Below are 22,341 nucleotides of genomic sequence, written 5' to 3'. Positions count from 1 at the left end.
ACGATTGGTCAGCAGCGGGGCGAACACGAGTCCCGTGTGTGAGTGTGCCCGGGCTGCTCATCGTTCTTTTTTATTGCGATAGCAACTATATGGACAGTCTCGACGGGTTTTTGCCGTTGCCGTCACTGTCATGTCCTTCCGCTTTGAAGTCCAAATTTGAAACTTTGAAAACTTTGAAACGTTATTCATTCCAACATTCTATAATTTGGGATGCGGAGGGCCGGGGTCAAAAAGCCTCTTCACGGGCTTGACTAGGACCACGACCCCGTAAAAAATGGCAGGGATAGGCACGCGTACAGGTCAATAAAACAATGTACAGAGTGAAAAAACAACATATCTAGTTCAAATTTCATCGAATATGAACAGAAATAGCTCAGTGAAATTCTTTTTAGGCGAAAATACACAAACAGCCACTGCATTTAGAATTTGCCAAAACCTGAGTGACATCGTTGGTAATCATATAACAGAAATCGGACAACACAATGACGTTAATTTATAACTCTAACCAGACTGTGTATGTATGTATATATATATATATATATATATATATATTATATATATATATATATACACACACATGCACATATATACACATACCAAAAGCAATGCATGTGACACCGAGAGATATAAAGCGGCAAGAAAATGTGTCAACTTTAATTCGATAATCACATAAAATGCAAGGAAACCATACAAACGAAAAAAAAAAACACAAAATAATAAACGATATGTAAGCCAAAAAATATTTTTAGCAATATTTTCATATTGTTATTTGATTTAGGTAAAACGGCAAGAGAAAGCGCAGCATTTCTTTGCCGTATTTAGTGCGCGTGCGTGGAATTGATAAGATCTCCCCGCGCATTGTATGTTCTACCACGCGTAAAAGAGCGCGAGCGGGGGCGACGAACGCGGCCGAAGCAGAGTTCAAACAAGACGGCCCATCGCTCGGAGGGTGCATGCGATAACATCACCCCGCTTGGAAGGCCTGCCGTCGAAGCAGACAGGCAATGCCCCGCCCGTCTTGAACAAGCCTTAAAAGACGCAAGAGAGGGGGGGGGGGGGGGAATGTCGCGTCGTGCAAGGAGCAACTTTGAACTTTGAATCTAAGGGCGCGGTGGCGATCGCTGGCGCGCACGCTATCTCGAAAGCCATCACAGCGGGCGGCTCGTATACCCTTCTACGTGCTGCGCTCTCAACGCGAAGTGACTTTGCAGGGAGCATCTCTCCCTGGAGTGGCCGTATTCTCTTACACCAGCGTTTCGTAGTTACGCGGGATTGGATGCAAAACAGTTAGCTGCCAGCCTCACTTCGTGTAACACTACAATTTGTTGCTATCGCATTCACTGCTTCGCCCTTGCGGTGAAACTGTGACTTTTTTGCTCTCCTTGGCCCCCATAGTACATAGGCCTATGACACAAAACTCCTTAACGTGGACGTATTTGGCCATACTTCGGTTCATTCAGACAGCTCTCTGTGCTCAGGCACATTGGGCCCACCATGTTTATTATGTAGGGGTCATGCTGCTGATGATGGCAATGCGGACTGCACTACCTCGTATCGGTTAATTGTAAACACCGTCGTTTTCATTCTTCTGCGGAGCTTCATGCTCAGAGCGCTCACACAATCAATCAATCAATCAACCAATCAATCAATCAATCAATCAATCAATCAATCAATCAATCAATCAATCAATAAGTTTATTATCATGATATAAAAGGATGTTACAGGGAGTAAAATATACAGACGGGGGTCCCAAAGTACACGACTGCAACGGGACCCTCGGTGGTGATTACAAATAAATAAAACAATAAGCAGCTGTTAGAATTGCAGAAACAAACAATACACAAAGCAGATTGAAAAACAAAAGGGCATGGAATAAAAAAAAATTAAATACAGTGTGAAGCAACACAAAAGAAAGAGATCAACTATTTAACAGATGCTCTTTTAATGAGTTTTTAAATTAAATTAAAGAAACTTTACATTTTAGTAAAGTGGGCAAATTATTCCATATGGAGATGGTACAGAAGAGAGATGATGATTTACCATAGTTAGTATGAACCTTAGGAAGTAAAAAGTTATTGTTAGCCGCAAACCTGGCTGTGTTAGTATTAACTAACATTTTGGGATCAATGAAATTAGCAGAAAGTTGATTTCTTATTTGTTTATGCAGAAACATAATTAGATTAAACCGATATAGGTTGCTAACAGTTAAGATGTTATTGCACTGATGAAGGGGAACAGCGTTACTGTCGCGAGAGCAGTTAAAAATAGCGCGAAGAGCTCGATTTTGTAGATGTTGTATAGATGAAAGATGACACTGGCAAGTATTCCCCCATGATGCGATGCCATAAGTGATATGAAAATGAATGAATGCGAAGTAAAGAGAAAGGAGTGCTTTATGAGAAAAATATGAGCGAGCTTTGAGTAACGCGCGAATGCCGAATGCTGTCGTTTTTCTCATGTGAGCAATATGGAGAGCGAAGGTAAGGTTAGCATCGAGGTGAACGCCAAGAAATGATACTCTGCTGCTGACATTAATCAAATCAGAGTCAACTGTGATTGCTGGTGAGGAGGGTTAACTTGCGTTAAGCTGATCTAAACACCATAAACTTAGATTTATTTGGATTAATAACTAAAAAATTTTCCTTGCACCACTTTGACATGCTTTGACACACTTTGGTCATCCCAATTAACCGAGTTACGGACAAATAAGACCGAATTAATGATAGTTTGATGTTGTTAAATAATGCATGTGCTTTATGGGACCAGAAAACAAGTCTACATTAGTGATCTGTTCTCGTAAGGACAGGAAAGAAAGAATGTGTGTGACATGGCCACTGTTGATGATCGCATCAGCAGCGACTGCAGTTTCATCTGCAGCAGCTGCGACTAACAGTAGCTTCGTTTTTGTTGCATGCCTTCAGAACTGCACATAGTCCTCCTAAAAAGACCGGGCATGCAAACAAGGACACAAGAAAGAAGTCAGGACACCACAAACGCCGACTAACAACTGAAGAGACGCACCTCCTGAACTTGTGGATGCTGCCTATTATCATGTCGTTACGGGTATGGTACGCTTTGACGCGGTGCAATGCATCCGCAATGTCTCAAAAGTCAAACATGGCGGAAGCTATCGAAAATGAAAGGCATTTTAGATGTAGTCTGCATGTTGGCATGAAACTCGCCTTCTACATCATGATGGACAAATGCTCTGTTGGCCGCTATTCTGCCAGTGAAAAAATTATCGTCATGTGTGTATGGTGGCAGTGTTGGCCATGCAGTATGCGGGGAGGGCTGCAGAGCATGTTCTGGATGAATTAAGGCACATGGGTGCCCTAGTTTCATGGTGACGAGAATTGAGGTCTTACATTGCTCTTATGCACAGCAAGTACAGGATTTGCATACTCATGCAGCAAACAAAAGTGTACGAACGTAAGAAGTCCGCCATCGCTGTGCCCATGTGCGGTCAGGAACGGAGTGGGCATCACTGACGCGATTTTGTACCTGTTCTTAAAACGGACGGAGGTGGTTCATTCTTTCCAGCCGCACAAGAATGGTCAACGTGAACTGTGACAGACGTCACGGCCCTACATTGACCAATTGCGTGTGGCTGGATAGAACAGACCGCCTCCGTTTGTTTTAAGAACACGTACAAAATCGTGCCACACAAACATTTTCATGACAAATGCGTGCGTACGGCACAGCAAGCACCTCGGGAGTGACGGCGCAGTGTAGTTGTGCTGCACACAACTAGGAATGATCGGCTTCACGCGGCAGCAAATGCTGCGTATCGGCGGAGGGGTTGTCCGCTCTCCCGCCACAGTCTTTGTGTTCCACGTCATCGTTTCCAAATGCTCCATGCAAGAGAGCCGTAATCTATTCCGCGCTTTGCTGGTATTAGGGGCGCTCATCACGAGACGCAACTTAATTTCCAATTGGCGGTTGGCATGTAGTTAAGCGGGGTTCACGGCAGGTACTGGATGTATTCACGGGAGCCTGGGCGCGCCTCGAAATGCCCGATAAGTGTACTGGGTGTTTCGCGGTCATAGGGAGTCCAAAAAATCGGACGCTGACTGTATCTATTTTCCGGGAGCCGGAAGTTCGAATACTTCGAATAGTCAAATTCCGGTGAGAATTGAATAGAATAGCAAACACTATTAGAAAAATATTCGAAAGTTCGAATACACACAGATGCCTAGAAATGACCTATTTCATTGGGCTGTAGTTTTCTTGCAAGATCTCTGATTTTAATGCGGTTTGCAGCAAAAGATTCAGAAAGGATGAAAATTTCTCGTCCCGCTTTTCTATGTGCAACACCGAAAAAAAAAAGAATGAAAAATAATGAAGACCGCAAAATACTATACAAGGAGGAATCTGCCATGCGGCATGCCAAACGCAACACGTAAAGGTTTGTAAAACTTATAAATCACTTACCCTACAACAGGTGCTGAAATGATCACCTGAAACGTGAGATTGTTCTGACTTTTGAACAGTATGCAGTCCCTCGTGTATAGAATTTCGTGGAATGTCGTGGTTCCCTATCATTTTTCTCTTTTGGCGTTGCCCATCAAAAAAATGGGGCAAGCCATTAAATTTTCATTCTCCCTGATTTTAAGCTACAAACGGAATTAAAATCAGACAACTGTTAACAAATGAAATAGGTCAGTTCTAAAAGAATCGCCCTAAAGATAAAAGCCAAAGAAACTATAGGTGGTGTTAGTATTTGCAGTTTCTGACTCAACTACCGTGATTACAATATCAACATTACTGAAAGTTGGGCGAGTTGGTATTCGTTCATGACTTCTTTTGCGCAAAAACGTACACGGACACAAGGAAAAAAGAGGCAGACAACACAGGCGCAAACTCACAACTGATTTATTTTGAACAACGAACTGTACTTTTATCTTCACGTATAACAAACGCCCTCCACCGGTGGACCCAGGAACACACGGAAAAACCTAAAGAAAACCTATTCAGCGCTACGTCATGATAAGAAGCAAAAAACTTTTTTAGTTCACGCATTTGTAGACGGATTGTTGCACGTGCCTTTCAAGAAGTCGAATTCTTTATCGGACATTGTGACAGAAGCTTGGCTAACGCAATTTTCTCCCATGTTTCTTATATGGAAAGCTTCAATCAACTCCCTGTTAATTTTTTTCCTGTGAGTTGACAGAATCTTTGTGTCTGTAAACATTGGTGCGCACCCACAGGACCTGCAGTGATCCACCAGATGTGTTCGTCCTGAACTACGTAATGCAGAGTCATGCTCCCTCAGCCTGGTGTTTATGCATCTTCCAGATTGCCCAACATAAGATCTGCCACAGCTGAACGGAATCTGGTATACAACTGCTGTTTGCATCCTCAAATGCGATAGCATCCTCATGCTTAAGATCTTCGTTGTTCCGGTCATGCGTACACGAGGTTGGTTCCAGCTTTCAGGACCAGCTAAGCAGGCTCAGGGCAGCTGGGTACCCCAGCCATTTGCTGAACACTATGTGCAAGAAACTCATCCCAGTGATAAAAGGCACGGAAAGAATTCCCAGAAGGTTACAAAATGAAAAAAGGAAGCTTGCAGTTCTCCCATATGTTCATAGGTTGTCCCATGGCTTGAAGAATGTAGCAGCGAGATACGGTGTAACCTCGGTGTTTACAGCACCCAACAAGCTGTCAAAGTTGTGCCCACGACTCCGAAAGATGGTGGAGTCCGGCAATACGCAGAGTAAGAACAGCTGCCAGATGAAACACAGCCACCATTACAGGTCTTGCAAAACAGCAGTTGTATACCAGATTCCGTTCAGCTGTGGCAGATCTTATGTTGGGCAATCTGGAAGATGCATAAACACCAGGCTGAGGGAGCATGACTCTGCATTACGTAGTTCAGGACGAACACATCTGGTGGATCACTGCAGGTCCTGTGGGTGCGCACCAATGTTTACAGACACAAAGATTCTGTCAACTCACAGGAAAAAAATTAACAGGGAGTTGATTGAAGCTTTCCATATAAGAAACATGGGAGAAAATTGCGTTAGCCAAGCTTCTGTCACAATGTCCGATAAAGAATTCGACTTCTTGAAAGGCACGTGCAACAATCCGTCTACAAATGCGTGAACTAAAAAAGTTTTTTGCTTCTTATCATGACGTAGCGCTGAATAGGTTTTCTTTAGGTTTTTCCGTGTGTTCCTGGGTCCACCGGTGGAGGGCGTTTGTTATACGTGAAGATAAAAGTACAGTTCGTTGTTCAAAATAAATCAGTTGTGAGTTTGCGCCTGTGTTGTCTGCCTCTTTTTTCCTTGTGTCCGTGTACGTTTTTGCGCAAAAGAAGTCATGTACAATATCAAGTAAAATGAAAGAGGAAAAAGCGACTTGGTACCGCTGGAAGCCAAAGCCACCACCTACACATGCACTACCAGTTGTGCTAGGCCACGAATGCTTTGTTTGTTATTTTTGCACATGTAACCCTGTGTGGGCATGGTGGCAATTGCAGAACATACTTTTTGCCATATTCCTTCATTGAGCACATTAACTTTGAAAGCAGGACCAATAAATGCTCGCTAATCAACCAAAGATAAAACCCTCGCTTGCTGTCCAAAGGCACAAGTCATGACTATTGCTGCAAAATGACCAAGGGATGCTTTTATTGGGCACAGCTCCTTGAAGCCACTTGTACCTTCAGTGGCAAAATCAACTGCACAATAAGAAAATTAGTCATGCAGAAACTCTGGCAGAGCCTTTGCAGCCGTGAAAAGCAAGGGCTGCATTTGCACGTCTGTTGGTTCCTAGTGGGGCATCATGCTGCATGAAACACTCACTTGCTTCTCTGCAGTAGCATACTGCGCACTCTGCTGAACCTGAAACTTGGGAAGCTTTCCCTGCTGCTGGGCCATGTCTCTCAGTGTACGGGCAGTCTTCACCGTCGAGTTTCGAGAGTGAACAAACACCATCACCTGGAAGAGCACACACCCTCCTTTAAGAGATACTACAGTGGGCCTCTCAAGTTGAATAACAGTGAACATAACCGAGGGGCAAATACTAGTACCACATTTCACGGTTCATACAAGTTTCAAATGAGAAAATCCAAGGCTAAAATATGGAATCCAAAGGAGAAATCTTTTTACTATAAAACCATTTCAAAATTCTGACTGGCTTTATTGCACATAATATATTCTTAATACACAGCACAAATGCCTAGCCTTGATTTCATCCAAAGTAGTTCCCAGCACCCAACAAATTTTCAGAACAGCTGTGGAGACTTTTCTTGTATTACCTGGGCTGCACTTTGTATTAGAGTGTATTAACTTGGTGCGCAGTTCCCTTGACACGGAAAACAAGCTACACCTTCACTGCAAGGGCAAAGCAATGAATGCGATAGCAACAAATTGGAATGCTACAAGAAGAAAGCCTAGCAACTCACTCCTTTAGCACATGCAGCCACTGAAGCGAGCAAAGTGACAGGGCGTCTACCAAGTTGACATTTTTAAATTCCCAGAGATTTCCCTGAGTGTTTTTGCTAAAATTCCCTGAGTGAAACAGAACTCTGCTTTATGTCAAGATGGGTAGACACCCAGTCGCTCGATGTCACTCTCTAGTATGCACGATAAAAAATAAAGATGACTTAATCCCATTTGATTAGTACAGTTGAATCTCCATATAGTAAAGTTGGTATTACTTCATTATATTGAAACTTTGTTCAACTGAAATTCCATCTTTCATACAAGCAGTGTGTCGGAACCTAACCAAAAACGAAAAAAAAAAATTGATACTTTTGACCAGAACAAAAATGCAACGGAAACATTGTCTGGTATTTTGTTCCGGAGTGAAACCAAAATGTCTTTTATCGTTTTTCGGTTCAAGGGAAAACTTGGCGATCCGGAACAATGGAGGTTATGCGACGTGAACAATAATGCATATCTCAGGGTACAGCGCAGTAGAACCTCATTGATACATTCCCGCTTGGTACGATTTCCCGGCTCCTACGCTGGAAATCACAAAAGTTAAAAATAACCCAATACAGCTGTGTGTAATACGTTCCGGTTATTACGTTCCCACAAAATACGATTATTCGGCAGCAACGTTCAGCACCGCGGAACACTGCGGTCGTATGATACATTTTGTACTCAGAAACTCTCATTCAGGTGTATGAAAAGGGCCCTCTCGGGTACTTGTGAGACAGCCGCCGCGCAGCAACGGCAGCTTCTCCGTAGTGCCTTTGTCCCCTCCGCGCTTTCTCTGCTTTGCACAATTGTCCCCTCAGCGTCTTCTCCGAATTGCTCGATCGCCGCTCTCTGTCAACCACACACCGACTCGAAGGCAAGGCGGTGACGCTGGCCGTCAAAATCTTTGAACGGCTTGCTGCGGAAACGCACATGCTGCCACCGCATCGCCACCGCTGCACAACACGCCGTGACCCGTAACCATAGCAACGCCGCCATTGTGCCCAGTGAATATGGCCGATAATTTCCCCCACACTTTTCTCCCGAAGCGCATCCGTTTTTGGGTTGCTCTGCCCGGCGCAGTTCCAGTCGGCGTTTGTATTTCTCTGGCTGGGCAATTCTGCCTACCAGTGGGTCGTCAGAAGATGCCAGAAAAGATTTGTTCTGGAAGATATCTGGGAAGTTTCTGGTTATCAGACGCCAAAACGAGACGATGCGCACTCGCCGCCATCTTTGTGAGGACTCGACAGATTCAAAGTGCGGGCGCTTGGGGACTTCACCTTCGGTTGCCATTACACCGGGCGTTATCTTTTAAAGCCCATTCCGCCATGCGAGATGGTGCGATTTCGAGTGGTGGTGAACATACCAGCGCATGTCTCAAGTTAAGACAGAAAGCAAACTGATCAGCGCGAGTGTGCGACATAGTATGCGATAGCCACGAACAGCTCTCGCTTTCAGGGACGCTTATCACTTTTGCGAGATTTCGCATATCGTGTTGTACCACGATTGTTACGTGCAAAGCTTGTTAAGCCTTTAGCGGAGCGGCAGTTTTCTTCACGGACGGGGCAAGTCGGGCGATCTTGCGAACGTATGTGATCGTATCCCAAATGCGTATGCTCGAGAATATCACTTCTGCTCTTCGGCAAGCCTAGCCCCACATTTCCAAGCGACAATGCAGAAAGAACCGACGTTCATGCGGCGCAAAGTTTCGTCTGCTGACACGGCTGTAGCGTTTTTATACGTTTACACTGGTTGTCCCAGAGTTCAATTTTGAAATATTCGGGTTGTCTCGGGATTTCAATACACGTGACCACGATGTTATTTTCGGTCAGGACCGGAACTAGTTGGCTGACCTCTGGCTGCCAGCGAGATGCCAGGAGTTCAAAAATCGAAGAGTCCCTCCATGTTTTTTGAGAAATAAATGTTTTTTTGCCCTTGCACCTCAATATGGGCTTGTCAGCCTTAATTTTTACTGGATTCGGATCATACGTTTTCCCAGATCGTGCGTTTATTTGGCACATTTTTTTCGGAAACGTATCAACGAGGTTCTACAGTATTAGCACGTGTCTCAGGCATCCTCGGCGCTGAAATTTGTTTTCATCAGAACAGCGGTCTCGCATATCAGAGAGTACACTCGATGGCAGGGTGCTTCTTAGATAATGCTCAATCCTTGACACAAAGGATTGAGCCTGCTCAGAAAATTCGCAATTCACTTTTGAGAAAATTAAATACCAGAACTTAGAAGGTTCACGCTAGTTGGTAGGAGTTCGTGGTGCAGTTACTTGTGCTCCTCTTAAGAACGTGGGAATGATGTGTTTTACCCATGTCCACGTTCTTAAAGGGACATTAAAGTGAAAGAGTAAAATAGTTTAGGCCAATAAATTATACTCTGAAAGCCGTAGTGTCACTAATTTCACCATCCTAGGTTTATTATTAGATGAGAAAACCCATGTCAAAAGCTTCATATATAAATTTCCTGCCGAAACTTCCCATGGCGACGTCATGGATTTGAGTGGTTTTTTTTTCGTATTTTTTCCACATTTTCTCAATGAAATTTCCAGAAACTTGGTATAAGTCTCGGGCTCCCTCAGAAGACGATGTGCTTGATTTTTACCTATTAAAAACTACGTAGGGCCTAGTGGACGCCGTAAAATCCATGAAGTCGCGGCGTCTGGTGCGAAAACTAGAAAAATTGGGCTAGTATCAACTAGCCCCCCCAACCTTCTATCCTCTATTGCAAAAACTTCAAGGTGGCCTCACCACCCGCATTTTGTTTTTGCTAGTTTTCTTGCTTACCAAACGTCTTCTCGGGGCAAGTGTGAGGATTTCGGTATTGTGAAAGAGTAATTTACAAACACGCAAAAAATCGTTTGTCTATTTCGTGTTCTCTTAAGAGGAGCGCAACTAACTGCACCACAAATCTTACCTTTTTATGGTTACTTTAACTTCAAACTTTTACATACAAATAAAATTCGTTATGAACCATTCCGGAACATTTTTTTTTTCATTAAATAACAGAAACGGAACAGAACTTTTTGCGGTGGAACAAAACAAAACCGAAGCAAAAAACATTTCGTTCCGACATCCGGCATACAAGGCATAGTTACCGAAGGATTCATTTTACACTGAAAATGCGACAAGAATGCTCAACTAATATGGCAACCTGAAATAACATTTTTTTTTCTTGTGTGACAAAAAAAATCAATTTCGTTGAGCGTGAGGTGCAGCAATCACAATTACAGTGAAACCTCGGTGATACGAATCTCGCGGGGTTACCAAAAATATTCGTATCATCCGACATTCATATCACCAGAAAACATGGAAAATTCGTATGTGACAAAAGAAAGTTGGCATGCATTTTGATTCAGTGTTTCTCGGGGCTGCAGCGACGTCATGAACAGCTCTGAATGATTGCCAGTAAAGTTTTTAAACGACAACGGTCATACTTGTACTCGTATATAAGGTGCATGCGCGCCTGTGTAATTAATGAACCAGATGTGTTGTGCCCCGTGACCGCTAGTAGCCCCTTCCTAATCTTGCTACGCTTGCCTTTCCGCATGACACCAAAGTACTGCGGCCAAAGTGACTTGAGAAGCGCTTTGCACACGATCGATGGAAGCCAAGCTCCTTCGGCAAGACCGTCCACTTCGTCTCTTGGGGTCTTCGTCCACCTTTAATGGGACTGCATGGCGGACCCGCAGCCCAAGTTTAAGTCTTGTTTCATATAACGTCTGATTGCGGGGAAATGGCTCGCATCGAGGTGGCAGGCACGTGTTAACACAGTACAAAGACGCTGCTGCCTCAAGCACAGGAGCACGCGTCAACGCGGCGAAAAAAAAAAGTGCGACGTCAACGTCATCTGTAACCTAAACGCGAAGGCGCCTAAAGGCCTCCAATATTCGCGCACACTATCTCGGAGGCAACGACGCAACGTTGATGGTCGCGCAGTGCGCATGCCCACGTATGACTGCTGCGTCTTCCGCGACCGCGCGGGCCGCACCTGTTCTTACCTGTGCGCTAGCGTACGTTCGTATCAAACGTCACGGGGTGCAAATCGGTTCGCAACAACCGTAGTCCAATACACTGCAGGCTAATGGACCTTGGCCGGGACCACAGAAAAATTTGTATCACCCCGAAATTTGTACGAGCCGTGATTGTATCACCGAGGTTTTACTGTTGTGATGACGAAGAGCGGCAACGGGCTTGGGCGCATGCTCGGGTAGCGCGAGGAAGAGAAGGACGAAGGCCAGAGAATAGAACAGCCTGCCCACGAACGGGCGTTGTCTCCTGTTTCTCTCTTTACACTGTATATGCCTTGCCAGTGTCACATGTAAAGACGAAACAAATGCAGGTTTACCGCACTGTGCAACTGCCCTTATTGTGCTGCCCCAGCTTGTCATCGAAACCTCGAGCATTGCCCAGAGCAGTGCAACGTCGATGTTATCATGTTGCCCAGCCGAACCATTTGCTCCACACGAACGTACAACTTCGAAAACTGTCGCACGTTAGGAAAAAAGTTAGTTTCAAGCAAGCAATAAGAATTTTATATGAATATAGGCTAGCAGCTCTCTTTCAGCAAATGCAGCTGCTGCAATAAGAGAGGTGACCTATCTATGTATGGCTCAGGGGCAAATCCTGGTAAATACCTTGGGGGGGGGGGGGTGATTCCATCATTCCATCATCCAATCGGGTAAGGGGGGGGGGGGTGAGAGGGGGAGTACAAAGGCTGACGCCACCGCCTCAGCAGTGCATTTTAGGGCGGTCATACAGATTTACAACAGCCCAGAGTCGATTATGGTGGCGCCTAAGAAGCCTTCATTGTAAATGTGCATAAATAAGCAGGAAAGGGTGGAGCAATGAGGAGAGAGGTAGAGAGCGGGGACAACATTCTCCTCACTCCTTTTGGGCAGTGGTAGGCAAAGCAACCTGACAAAGGGGGAAAACTCAACAGGGAGGCTGACAAAGGAGGTGGACGACGGGCACTGTAGGGAGGGGGTGGGGGCTGCAGGCTTTGGGGGGGGGGGGATAAATTATACTGTGAGAGCCGTAGTGTCGCTAATTTCACCATCGTAGGCTTATTAATAGATGAGAAAATCTATGTCAAAAGCTTTATATTAAAATTTCCCAACGAAACTTCTTATGGCGACGTCACGGATTTCAAAGTGTCTTTTTTTTTTCGTATGTTTTCCACATTTGCCGATTGGGAGGTATCGCTCCTAGCCCCCCCCCCCCTCTGGATCTGCCGCTGATATATGGCTTCAACGAAAGTTTTACAATATGTGCACAGCGCCTACAAAGGTATGAGCCGTCTGCTGATACTCTCTAAAGACACCGCCGCACACGCGACCACACCCGGTCGTACAAAGTACGCACTTCCTGTCGGACTCACGCCACACCTCGCACCCCCTCCCTCCCTAACCCTCCGGCTCCTATCTCCATGTGCCCATCGCGCGAAGGAGATGGCCGGCTTCATAGAGTTTCCTAAAATTAACTAGAGAGGACTCCATAATAATGTCTGGGGTTTAACGTCCCAAAACCACGATATGATTATGAGAGATGCCGTAGTGGAGGGCTCCGGAAATTTAGACCACCTGGGAACTAGAGAGGACTCTGGCGCTGTGATCGTTCAGCCACGGCAGCTCGATCTCCCCCCTTTGGTGCGGGCCGCCGAATGCTCCTTTCCGCCTGTGAGAGCGGTAGTTCCCTTTCAACACACCGAGTCGGCGATGGCGCTGGCCATCGGCGAAGCGTAGGGTGCCTTGATGCCCGCGCGCTCTGCATCAAGGCACTCTAGCGAAGCGGGGTTTCCCCCAAATCTCCCTTCAGCCACAGCTTTCTGTACGGGCTGTTTCATGTGGTTCAGTGTTTTGCCAGGCTTCATTTAAGACGCTCCCATGAAAAGGCTGCAGTCACATTAGCTGGAATAGAGGTACATCACTGGCTCAGACACACAAGTGAAAAAAATAAATGACGAACACAAGAAAGAAGACGAAGACAAGCGCAACTCACAAATGCTTATTCTGTGTCTATATCTGCATATAGGGTTCCATATGTATATCATTTTGTCACGCATGCGCGTACAGGAATAAAGTAACACGTGTATATCAGAGGCGGTTGCACTTAAATTCAAACTCGGGGCCCAGCAAAGCGATAGACGGCTCATTGACGATTCGGCTCGCTTTACTGGACCCCTAATTTGAATTTACGCACAGCTGCCTCCGATATACATGTGTTACTTCATTCCTGCATGTGCATGCGTGACAAAACGATATATATGTGGAGTTTATTTTTTCTGAAAGAGCCAAGTCCACTTTAACTGAAACAGAGAAAAGCGCAGTTTTTTGCTACTGACAATATGGTCGGGCCTGCTCCAACAATTTTTTGCCAGTGTGCTAAGTCACCAAGATACCTCAAATCTATATCGCGGCTAAAATCTATATAGCCCACTATCGTCGGTATTCAGGAGCAAAATTTGGATTTGGCTCTTACAGATTGGGACAATTCATTTGGGCTTGAATTAGCTCGTGAATGAAGTCTAAACCCCAGCGAATGAGCGATATAGAAATATTTTGCGACAAAATTAACATCATTTTGCTGCCTTCCTTTGTTGCATGGGAGTAATGGCGATGACCAGACCTGTAGAATAAGTGCTCCTTCCAGGCAAAACGCACACCACTCTAACTATCGGCAGCGTTTTCTTGTTCTTGACATCGATTGAAGGCCTTCAAAAAACGTTTCAGCTATTCTTCTTAGCTCGTTTTAAGCCGTGGCGTTTCGGATCACTTCTCGTTCAAGGAATAGATCGGTGCCCAATATCCTTATTTAATTTGTCTTCTATTTCAAACATACTCTCTTGAAGCGAAAGAAGGACATAATACTGCAGCGCAAAACTCGAAAACAAGCACTAAAAGGCTGAAAGAAGTAGAAAACTCGGCCTCTGACGCTTCAAATTAGAGTTTTGCCTTACAACATCACGTCCATCAGCAAGAACCAACTGGCCAACTTCAGAAGGTTCAAAAGCTGCCTCCGAGCACCGCGCGTCGGGGCGCCTCGCCCATGCTTACAAGCGGCGGCCGTAACAGAGGAAGTTGCAATGGCTGTAAGAGGGACTCTGAAATGAACATCACGTTGACGTGCTGCTCTTGCTCTGAGAACCTCATAGAAACATGAGGTATCTTGACGGCGGGAATGTGACTCATTTGCGAATGATCATCGCCGTTGCGACAGTCTAGGTCACACGTGTACGTTTTATTTGTTAACTAATGCAACGGCGATCTCGGCGACACTTTCATCCGTGGCACGCTTGCGATGATGCTTCAACTACACCATGTGGACAAGGTGGTTACGTACCTGTCAGGTCTGCCAACCGCGGGCCGCGGCTCCGTCCGTACGCTCAAGTCGAGACCGCGCAATGCGTACAGCACCCCCCTCACCCCCCCCCGTAAACAAGACTCGGCAAGTTTCTTGAGCAGGGGCGTAGCCAGAAATTCTTTTTTTTTTTTTTTTTGGGGTGGGGAGGAGTAGGGTTCAACCATACTTCATATATGTTCGTGCGTGCGTTTGTATGAGCGCGTGTACATATCCGCAAGCAAGACTGAAAATTTTCGGGGGGAATTTCAACCCCTCACCCCCACCCCCCCTGGCTACGCCCCTGTTCCTGAGTGTTGTTTTTCTGTGAATTCTGACAAACATGGACATATTGTGAAGCGCACCGCTGCCAGAACAGCCTTGCACGATACACTTTTGTCAGGTGTCTCATCGCAGCCGCATAAGATTTGGAAAAGCATAGTCGAAGTCACGGCTGCGTTAATGAACCGTGCCCAAACAGAAACACATGCGCCATGTACGAGCCACACTTTAGTTCACGCGAGTACTACGAAATCCTTTTGGTGCGTTTAAGACTTATATCAACAATGGAAAAAGATCTCAACAATGGCAACCGTGAAAAATTCTCCGCATATGACAATGCTATCCACAACGTTAACGGGCTTTGAGGTAAACGTGCTCGCTATGCCTCCACACATGGCCTTATGCCAAGAAATGTGGTGCTGCACATTACAATGACAAACGCTTCACTAAGCTAATCCTTTCTGCTGGGTAAGCCGCCCGAAAATATAACCGATGAGCCGGCGTCAGAGACAAGTTTTCGCGTTTTACAGCTGCCGCTAATTTCTTGCGACGGTCTTCGTAAACAGCTAATTAAAAAAAAAGCTTATTCCATCCTTCTCGTGCCTTCCTGCGCAAATAACTGTGGCACTGATTGTCGTTACACCGTTATTTCTTCTTTGCACGACGACAAACAGCGTACGCACCAGCGAAAACACAGCAGCAACTGCGGTAGGCACGGCGGCTTTTGCCTACCGCGCGAAACTAAACGCCCGACGACAGCGCCACCGCATTTTCGTGACGTATGTCCGGTGGAATTCGTCTATACATAGCTTTCATGGACGTCGCGTGACGTCACCACAGCCACTTCCGCTTTGCTCAGCTGCCATGGTCGGGAACCTTTCGAGACGCGGCTAACCCGACTACCGTGTTGCGGCAGCTGGCGTGCGCATTTTCCAGTGTTATACTTAGCGCCACCGCTATGACAATTTGTGCGATGTTCGGCTGTCGTAGCAGAAGCAAGACTTCTGCGAAACCGACCCGCAGAGTCAGGCACCGGCATGTTTTGTTTGCCGAAGGTTATCACCAAGCAGTGCGAGAGAACGCGGGCTTTCTCAGAAAGGCGCCGGAGCGTTTGGCTGGCCCGCATAAATCGGAAAGACTTGAAGAACTTGGACAACATTCGCATCCGTGGTCGCCACTTTGTTACAGGTAAAATTTTTAATTGCAGCAGTTTAAATGGACTTGTTTTTCTTTTCAATTACTTTGATAAAGCTATCGCTACTTACGGCTGCGAGTCGCGCGCCGCCGATTTCTCAAGCTTCTAAGATTATGGGGTAGTTTACTTCTTTCCGTACGCGCAATGCCACTTGATAAGCTACTAGCCTGTTCACAAATTTGCAGGCAAACCACCTCAACTGATGGATGAAACGAATCCGGACTGGGCGCCCACACTTCACCGAGGATACCTAAGTGAATCAGGTGCGGCTTGAACATTGTCTGCGCGGTACGCCCGACACAAGGAACGTGCCGCGAAGAAAGCGGCAGCCACTGCAGCGAGTGTCGCATCCTGTGAAGTATCTGGGGACGGAGAGCCTTTGACAGACTGCGACAGGCCATGCACAAACTTGCAAGAAGCGGCCTGGGCTGCTGTTTACACACTCACCTCGGCCAACACGACGACACGTTGTGACGGCAACTTCTTCGGTGCAATGTTCTTCACGAACCCACTCGCAAAATAGTTGTGCGCCATCTAAGGACTTGTAAGACTTCATTTGTTGCAAGGAAATGTAGTTGGTTGACAGTACCAGGTAGTTTATAATATCCACGTGCGTCGTTGGTGGCAGTACTTCGGCATCCGTGGTCGCGTCTCTTCCTATGCGCAGCTTATACGGGTCCACACCGCTGCACATGATAATTTTCGCTTCATAACGCACTCTGGTGGGTCCTACGAGCTCGTCGAAGTACGTGGGACAAAATTCCATTTCGTGCACAAGTGTCGTCTGCGAAAATGCCACCGGAACGTGCGCTGACACAACCACACACTGGCTTTGCGGTTACGGCGTGTGCTCATAGGCGCCCGGTGATGGCGGCGACTGCCCAATAAAGGTCTCGCACGCCGGATATGACGTCACGTGAAAACTATGTTTGTAGAATCTCATTTGCATATAAGTCAATCTCATCATATGCAGGGCCGTAACTAAGGAGGGGGGGGGGGAGGTGAGGGGGTTCTGACACCCCCCAAAATTTTTTCATGCTTTAACTTTTCGGGTGACACTAAAATACTTGCACGCCTTCACAGCGACCACCAGTTGCCAAAGTTAGCCGTTCTACGCACAAACACCCCCCGAAAAAAATTTCTGGGTACGGCCCTGATTGTATGTATCTAAAACTTACATCCACGAGATCTTTTAAATCGCTTTCGTGTGAAAGCCGCGAGACGCAAAGAAACCCCATTCTTGCATTATTCAGACTTTGTAACATAGCACCATGCATGGGAAACTTCGGTAACGACACTATAGGAGCATCGGAATTTTTGCGAAAGGTGCCATACGCATTGGAGTACGTAGAACAGTACAGTGTTTACGAGGAAGTGTCATGGCACCGACACAAGTGAAAAGAAAGAAAAAATAGCGAGGAAGTGAAGTTCGACTGCTCGTAGGCGTTCGCGGGCTTGTTTTTGTCGAGATGCGCAAGCACCACCACGTGACTGCTCCACCAACAGGGATGCGCTGACCTCATCGCCTGCCTTCGCTGGAGAACTCTGGCAGATATATAAAAGCATGTCACTGTCGTTAGTTTTATTCAAGTAGCTTAGCAGCAGCAGTATGAGCTTAGGAAGCATAGTTCAGCCACCAGTAATTGTTTCGCTTGGTGTTTTTTCTGTAGCAGTATCTTGTATCTTAAGACATTATTCAATGTATCGGAAATACAGATACAGATAATCGTCTTGCGAGACGTATCGCAATACAGATACAAGATACCCAAGGAGTATCTAAGATAGTATCTAAGATACATGTATCTTCGATACTGCCCAGCACTGGCCATAGGTACTTGCCAGTACCCTGAGCGCAAATCAAGAGATGAAAAGAATTCTGCTCCTTGCAGGCTGTCAATCGCGTCGTTTATTCGCGGTAGTGGATACACGTCCTTACGAGTGATCTTGTTAAGTCGTCGGTAGTCCACACAGAACCGTCCTTCTCTGCAACAAGGACGACAGGAGACGCCCAGGGGCTGTTAGAGGGTCGAATAACATCGCATCGAAGCATGTCATCGATTTGCTTGTTGATTACACGGCGTTCTGTGGGAGATAAGCGATATGGACGTTGCCGCAGTGGCGATTGGGCGCCAGTGTCGATACGATGCGTAACGGCGGACGTGCGGCCGAGAGAAGTTTGAGCGAAATTCTCCCAACAGGCGCAGAAGTTGGGAACGCTGGACTGGCATAAGGTTGTCAGCAATGGAGGAACCAAATACATCAGCGGGTGATGAACCAGACGTGGAAACAGCACTGTGTGTGCTGGCACTGGGGCAGTGCATGTCATCGGGTTCGTCCATAACTTGTGCGTCTTCGAGGGGTTCCACGCTGCCGGGACATTCCCCTCGTGCCAACGTAACACTGTACGGGGATGGGTTGATAACAAAAATAGATGTGCTGCCTAAGTGACTTGCACGGTCTCGAAAGGCACCAGCAAGCCTTTCCTTGTGCAAACGCGGTCAGATGGCGAGAGAAGTGCAACGGTATCGAAGAGGCTGGCACAGTAGACTGACACCGCCGTTGACAAGTTTGCAGGCACTTTGGTGTCGTCTTTGACGAGTGCCTTGCTCGCAGCCGATGGACTGTCTGCCGGCGTCAAATCTAAGAATGGTGATCTATCTATTTTAGCTGGTGCGCAATGAATTACGCCGTCGTGGCGGGTGAGAAAATCCCATCCCAGGATGACGTCGTGAAAGCATGAAGAAATTATGATGAATTCGACGGCGTACAGAGCATCCTGAATCATGACGTGGGCTGTGCACACCGCTGTAGGTGAATACATTGGGCGCTAGCTGTACGGAGGGAGAGCCCGGAAAGTGGCATCGTCACTTTTCGCAGTAATCGGCCAAGTTTTGCGTCCATAACGGATACGGTGGCTCCAGTGTCAACATGGGCGTCGGCAGGGGGGTGCAAAAGGGGCACTTGCCCCCCTTAAGCCACACCAGCTACACCTGACCCGAGCTACACCAACGCTCCTCCTCCCTCAGCAGCGATGCAACACTGGTTTGCACCCACCAAGACAAAATCCTGCTGTCGCCCATGAGTGTCAATAAGGGCAGATGCCGAACACAGTCCACAAACACGTCTATCACATTCGATGGGCTTCGCTGAGGGCTTTTGCAGTTCGATAGCGTCGCAGCCCTCGCCTTGTGGACTGCGACGACGAGTTTTCCTGGTCGCGTGGGACCCGATGTGGCCTCATGGGTGGCATCGTGGTGACGGTGAATGGCGGGTCAATGTAGCTGGGCGAGGCGGCAGTGACATAGGTGGCGGTGAATCGTAATACAGGCGGCTTGACTGGCTGGGAATGGTTGAGGCGACTCTAGGCGGCTGCACGCGATTACAATAGCGGGCGACGTGACCGGCGCAACCTCACACAAAACAGATGGGGTGGTTGTTGGAAGTGCGCCATCGGTTCGCCCGGGGCAGGTCCCATCCATGGCGCAGGATGCCGTGAACGGGGCAGCTGCTGATATGACTGCATGATGGGCTGCATTTGTGGCCTAGGGATGACGTCGGTGTACGCCACCGGCACACTCGCTTCGAAGGCCGGAGGTCTGGCTGAGGCTTCAGCGTAAGTAAGTGGGGCAACAACAGGGATTGCTTGGAGTGATCTGGCTACAACTTGCGCGCAAGTGAGCGGCGCAGGCGCCGAAGGGGCCTGTTGGTATTCCAGCATGACCTCTGCGATTTTCTGCTGAATAGCTCGGCGTAAGGGAGGCAGCAGTGTGGTTGACGGCTGTTCAACATGCTGGGGGTGAGGGAAAGCGAGAAGAGAGAACTGGCGGGCAATTTCCTCGCACACGAAGGACTTGATCTCGGCGAGCAAAAGGCGGAGTGATCAGAAATGGCCGACAAGCCAGCGAGATTGGCGTGGCGTGATGGAGGTCGACGGGTCAGCAACCGCTGCCGGCGCAGCTCCTCGTAGCTTTGTCAGAGCATGACCACCTCTGCCACAGTACGAGGGTTTTCGGCAAGCAGCATGGTGACTGCATTGTCGTCGATGCCTTTCATAACGCTGCGGATCTTGTCAGGCTCAGACATGGTTGCGTCGTCTTTCTTGCACAAGTCGAGGACGTCTTCGATGTAGCTCGTAAAAGACTCACCAATCTGCTGAGCTCGTTCACATAAACGCTGTTCGGCTTGCAGTTTATGAATGGCGGCCAAACACGTCGATGATGGCGGTCTTGAAATGAGACCACGTGGGGAAATTGGTTGCGTGGTTGTTGTACCACAGGCTTGCCACACCCGCGAGGTAGAAAACCAGGTTGCTCAGTTTTCCTGCCTTGTCCCATTTAATGGGTATGCTCACGTGCTCGTAAATCGCGAGCCAGTCCTCCACGTCGGTGCCATCCGCGCCGGTGACGACAGGAGGGTCGCGGATGCGGGGACACCGGGGCATGCTGTCGGTGCAGGGGAAGGTGTGTGCTGGGCGGTGTCTTGAGGCATGGTAGATGGCACTGTACGGGATCGAAGCACCGGGGCCATCGAACGGGGACCGAAGGTGGCTTGACGGCACAGCACTCTCCACCAAATTGTAAAGGCGTTTATTGACGGCACTAGGCGACGATGCACAACGGCGACAGCCAAGGCGGAGTGCAGACTCTCAGCACGAGGGGCGTGCTCTCAGAGGAGAGTCGAAGAGGACGATCCATTACAGGGCTGCAACGCTTCACTACATAACGAATTTTCGCCGCTGACAACCTAGGAATTTTGCGCCGAATTTTGTCATTTTGGCATGAGCAGGAGCCGCACATATGTTCTGCGGTTGCCCTGTGGCCGACGGAGTGCGAAGCGGTGACGTCGCGCATGGTGCGCTTGAAGCCCTGGCGACTGCGAGGCGAGAACAAGTGCTCGTTTGTGCATGTGGGAGTGTGCGAGGCGTGCAGGCAACCGGAAATGGCAGTGCTGTCAATCATTTTGTTGTCTTCTAAGCAAAGAATGGGCACAGAACTAACGGAGTCACCGTTCCGCCTATAGTGAACTATATAGTTCCACCTGATAGAATGGATATAGAACGGTCTCTGGACGACTTGGATTGATTCGAAACATAAGCGCTCCAGCCGGAGAAATGAATTAGCTTGCTCTGTGTCTCGCTTAATTCAATCCCATGCCAACAGATTGTGAAAATGGCAACCAGCGCCCCTATCGAAAGTCTCGTGAAACTGCGACACAACCTAGCGCCCAATCAAGACATTAAGACAAATTAAAGTCAATGCACTGTTCAATTTCAAGGTGTGAAAAACAATGCCTCCAAATACTGATATTCAGTTATGATAATCCTATATTTCTCAATGCATTTCAAGAACATTTCTGAGTTCTCTCAGCATACAATCAAAACGTGGTACATTCTTCTGGGGTGCTTGCCCTCCACCTATCGGCTATTTGCTCGCTCTCTTGTGACACAGAAAGTGTACAAAATGGCGCACCAGGGTGCACCTCCATAGTTTGAAGGCACATACCGAGAAAGTATGAAATTTCTAGTGCTCGAGGAAGTCACTTATTGGGCTTATAACAGCTTGCTTGGAACCAATGACACAGTCACTAGTCGTAATGAGAGATAACTTTTTTAACATGACGAGCACACGCATGTTTGCATCTTACTTTTTTGGCCTTTCATGTTTGTGATGCGATGCAGGAATGTAATCAAAACTGGAGGTTGCGCATGGTACCCTCCCGAATATGTGACAACCTAGAGGAGGAATATGTCAAGCTGCGAGAGCCAACGAGACAGCACAGTGGCCGCACGAGGAGGCAACAGTACAATATAATGTTGGGGTTGAACGTTCCAAAACCAAGATATGATGAGGGGGAAATTTCAACCACCAAAACAAATTTATCAGTGTGAGTTACATGTCTCGGCACTGAGATACGCTGTCTTATCTGAAGATGGAACAGTTACGCTCTGCCTTTTTTTATGCTTCTGTTCAGCTGGTTACTGTGGTTGCAGTTGAAAGAGTTACTTTATAAGCGTTGATGAAACGTAAGGACTGTTTCCGTGACAGTAGCGCAGACTGGCATCAGTCGGTTTCCAGAACTTGGCCTGGTTTT

The 22,341-nt window shown here is 47.2% G+C and overlaps 1 protein-coding gene across 1 annotated transcript in view; it reads right to left on the bottom strand.

The window, feature by feature from the left end:
• The window catches only part of LOC119397040 (activating signal cointegrator 1 complex subunit 3), a 623,467-nt gene that overhangs the window by 439,298 nt on the left and 161,828 nt on the right, over nt 1–22,341 (bottom strand). The window contains exon 13 of the mRNA XM_037664465.2: nt 6,807–6,941. Coding sequence (XP_037520393.1) covers nt 6,807–6,941 — 135 coding nt within the window. The remainder of the gene's footprint in view (nt 1–6,806; nt 6,942–22,341) is intronic.

The sequence above is a fragment of the Rhipicephalus sanguineus genome, chromosome 6 (assembly GCF_013339695.2).
Source record: "Rhipicephalus sanguineus isolate Rsan-2018 chromosome 6, BIME_Rsan_1.4, whole genome shotgun sequence".
Lineage (NCBI taxonomy): Eukaryota > Metazoa > Arthropoda > Arachnida > Ixodida > Ixodidae > Rhipicephalus > Rhipicephalus sanguineus.
The sequence above is the reverse complement of the archived record's forward strand: the minus strand, read 5'-3'. Positions and strand labels throughout refer to the sequence as shown.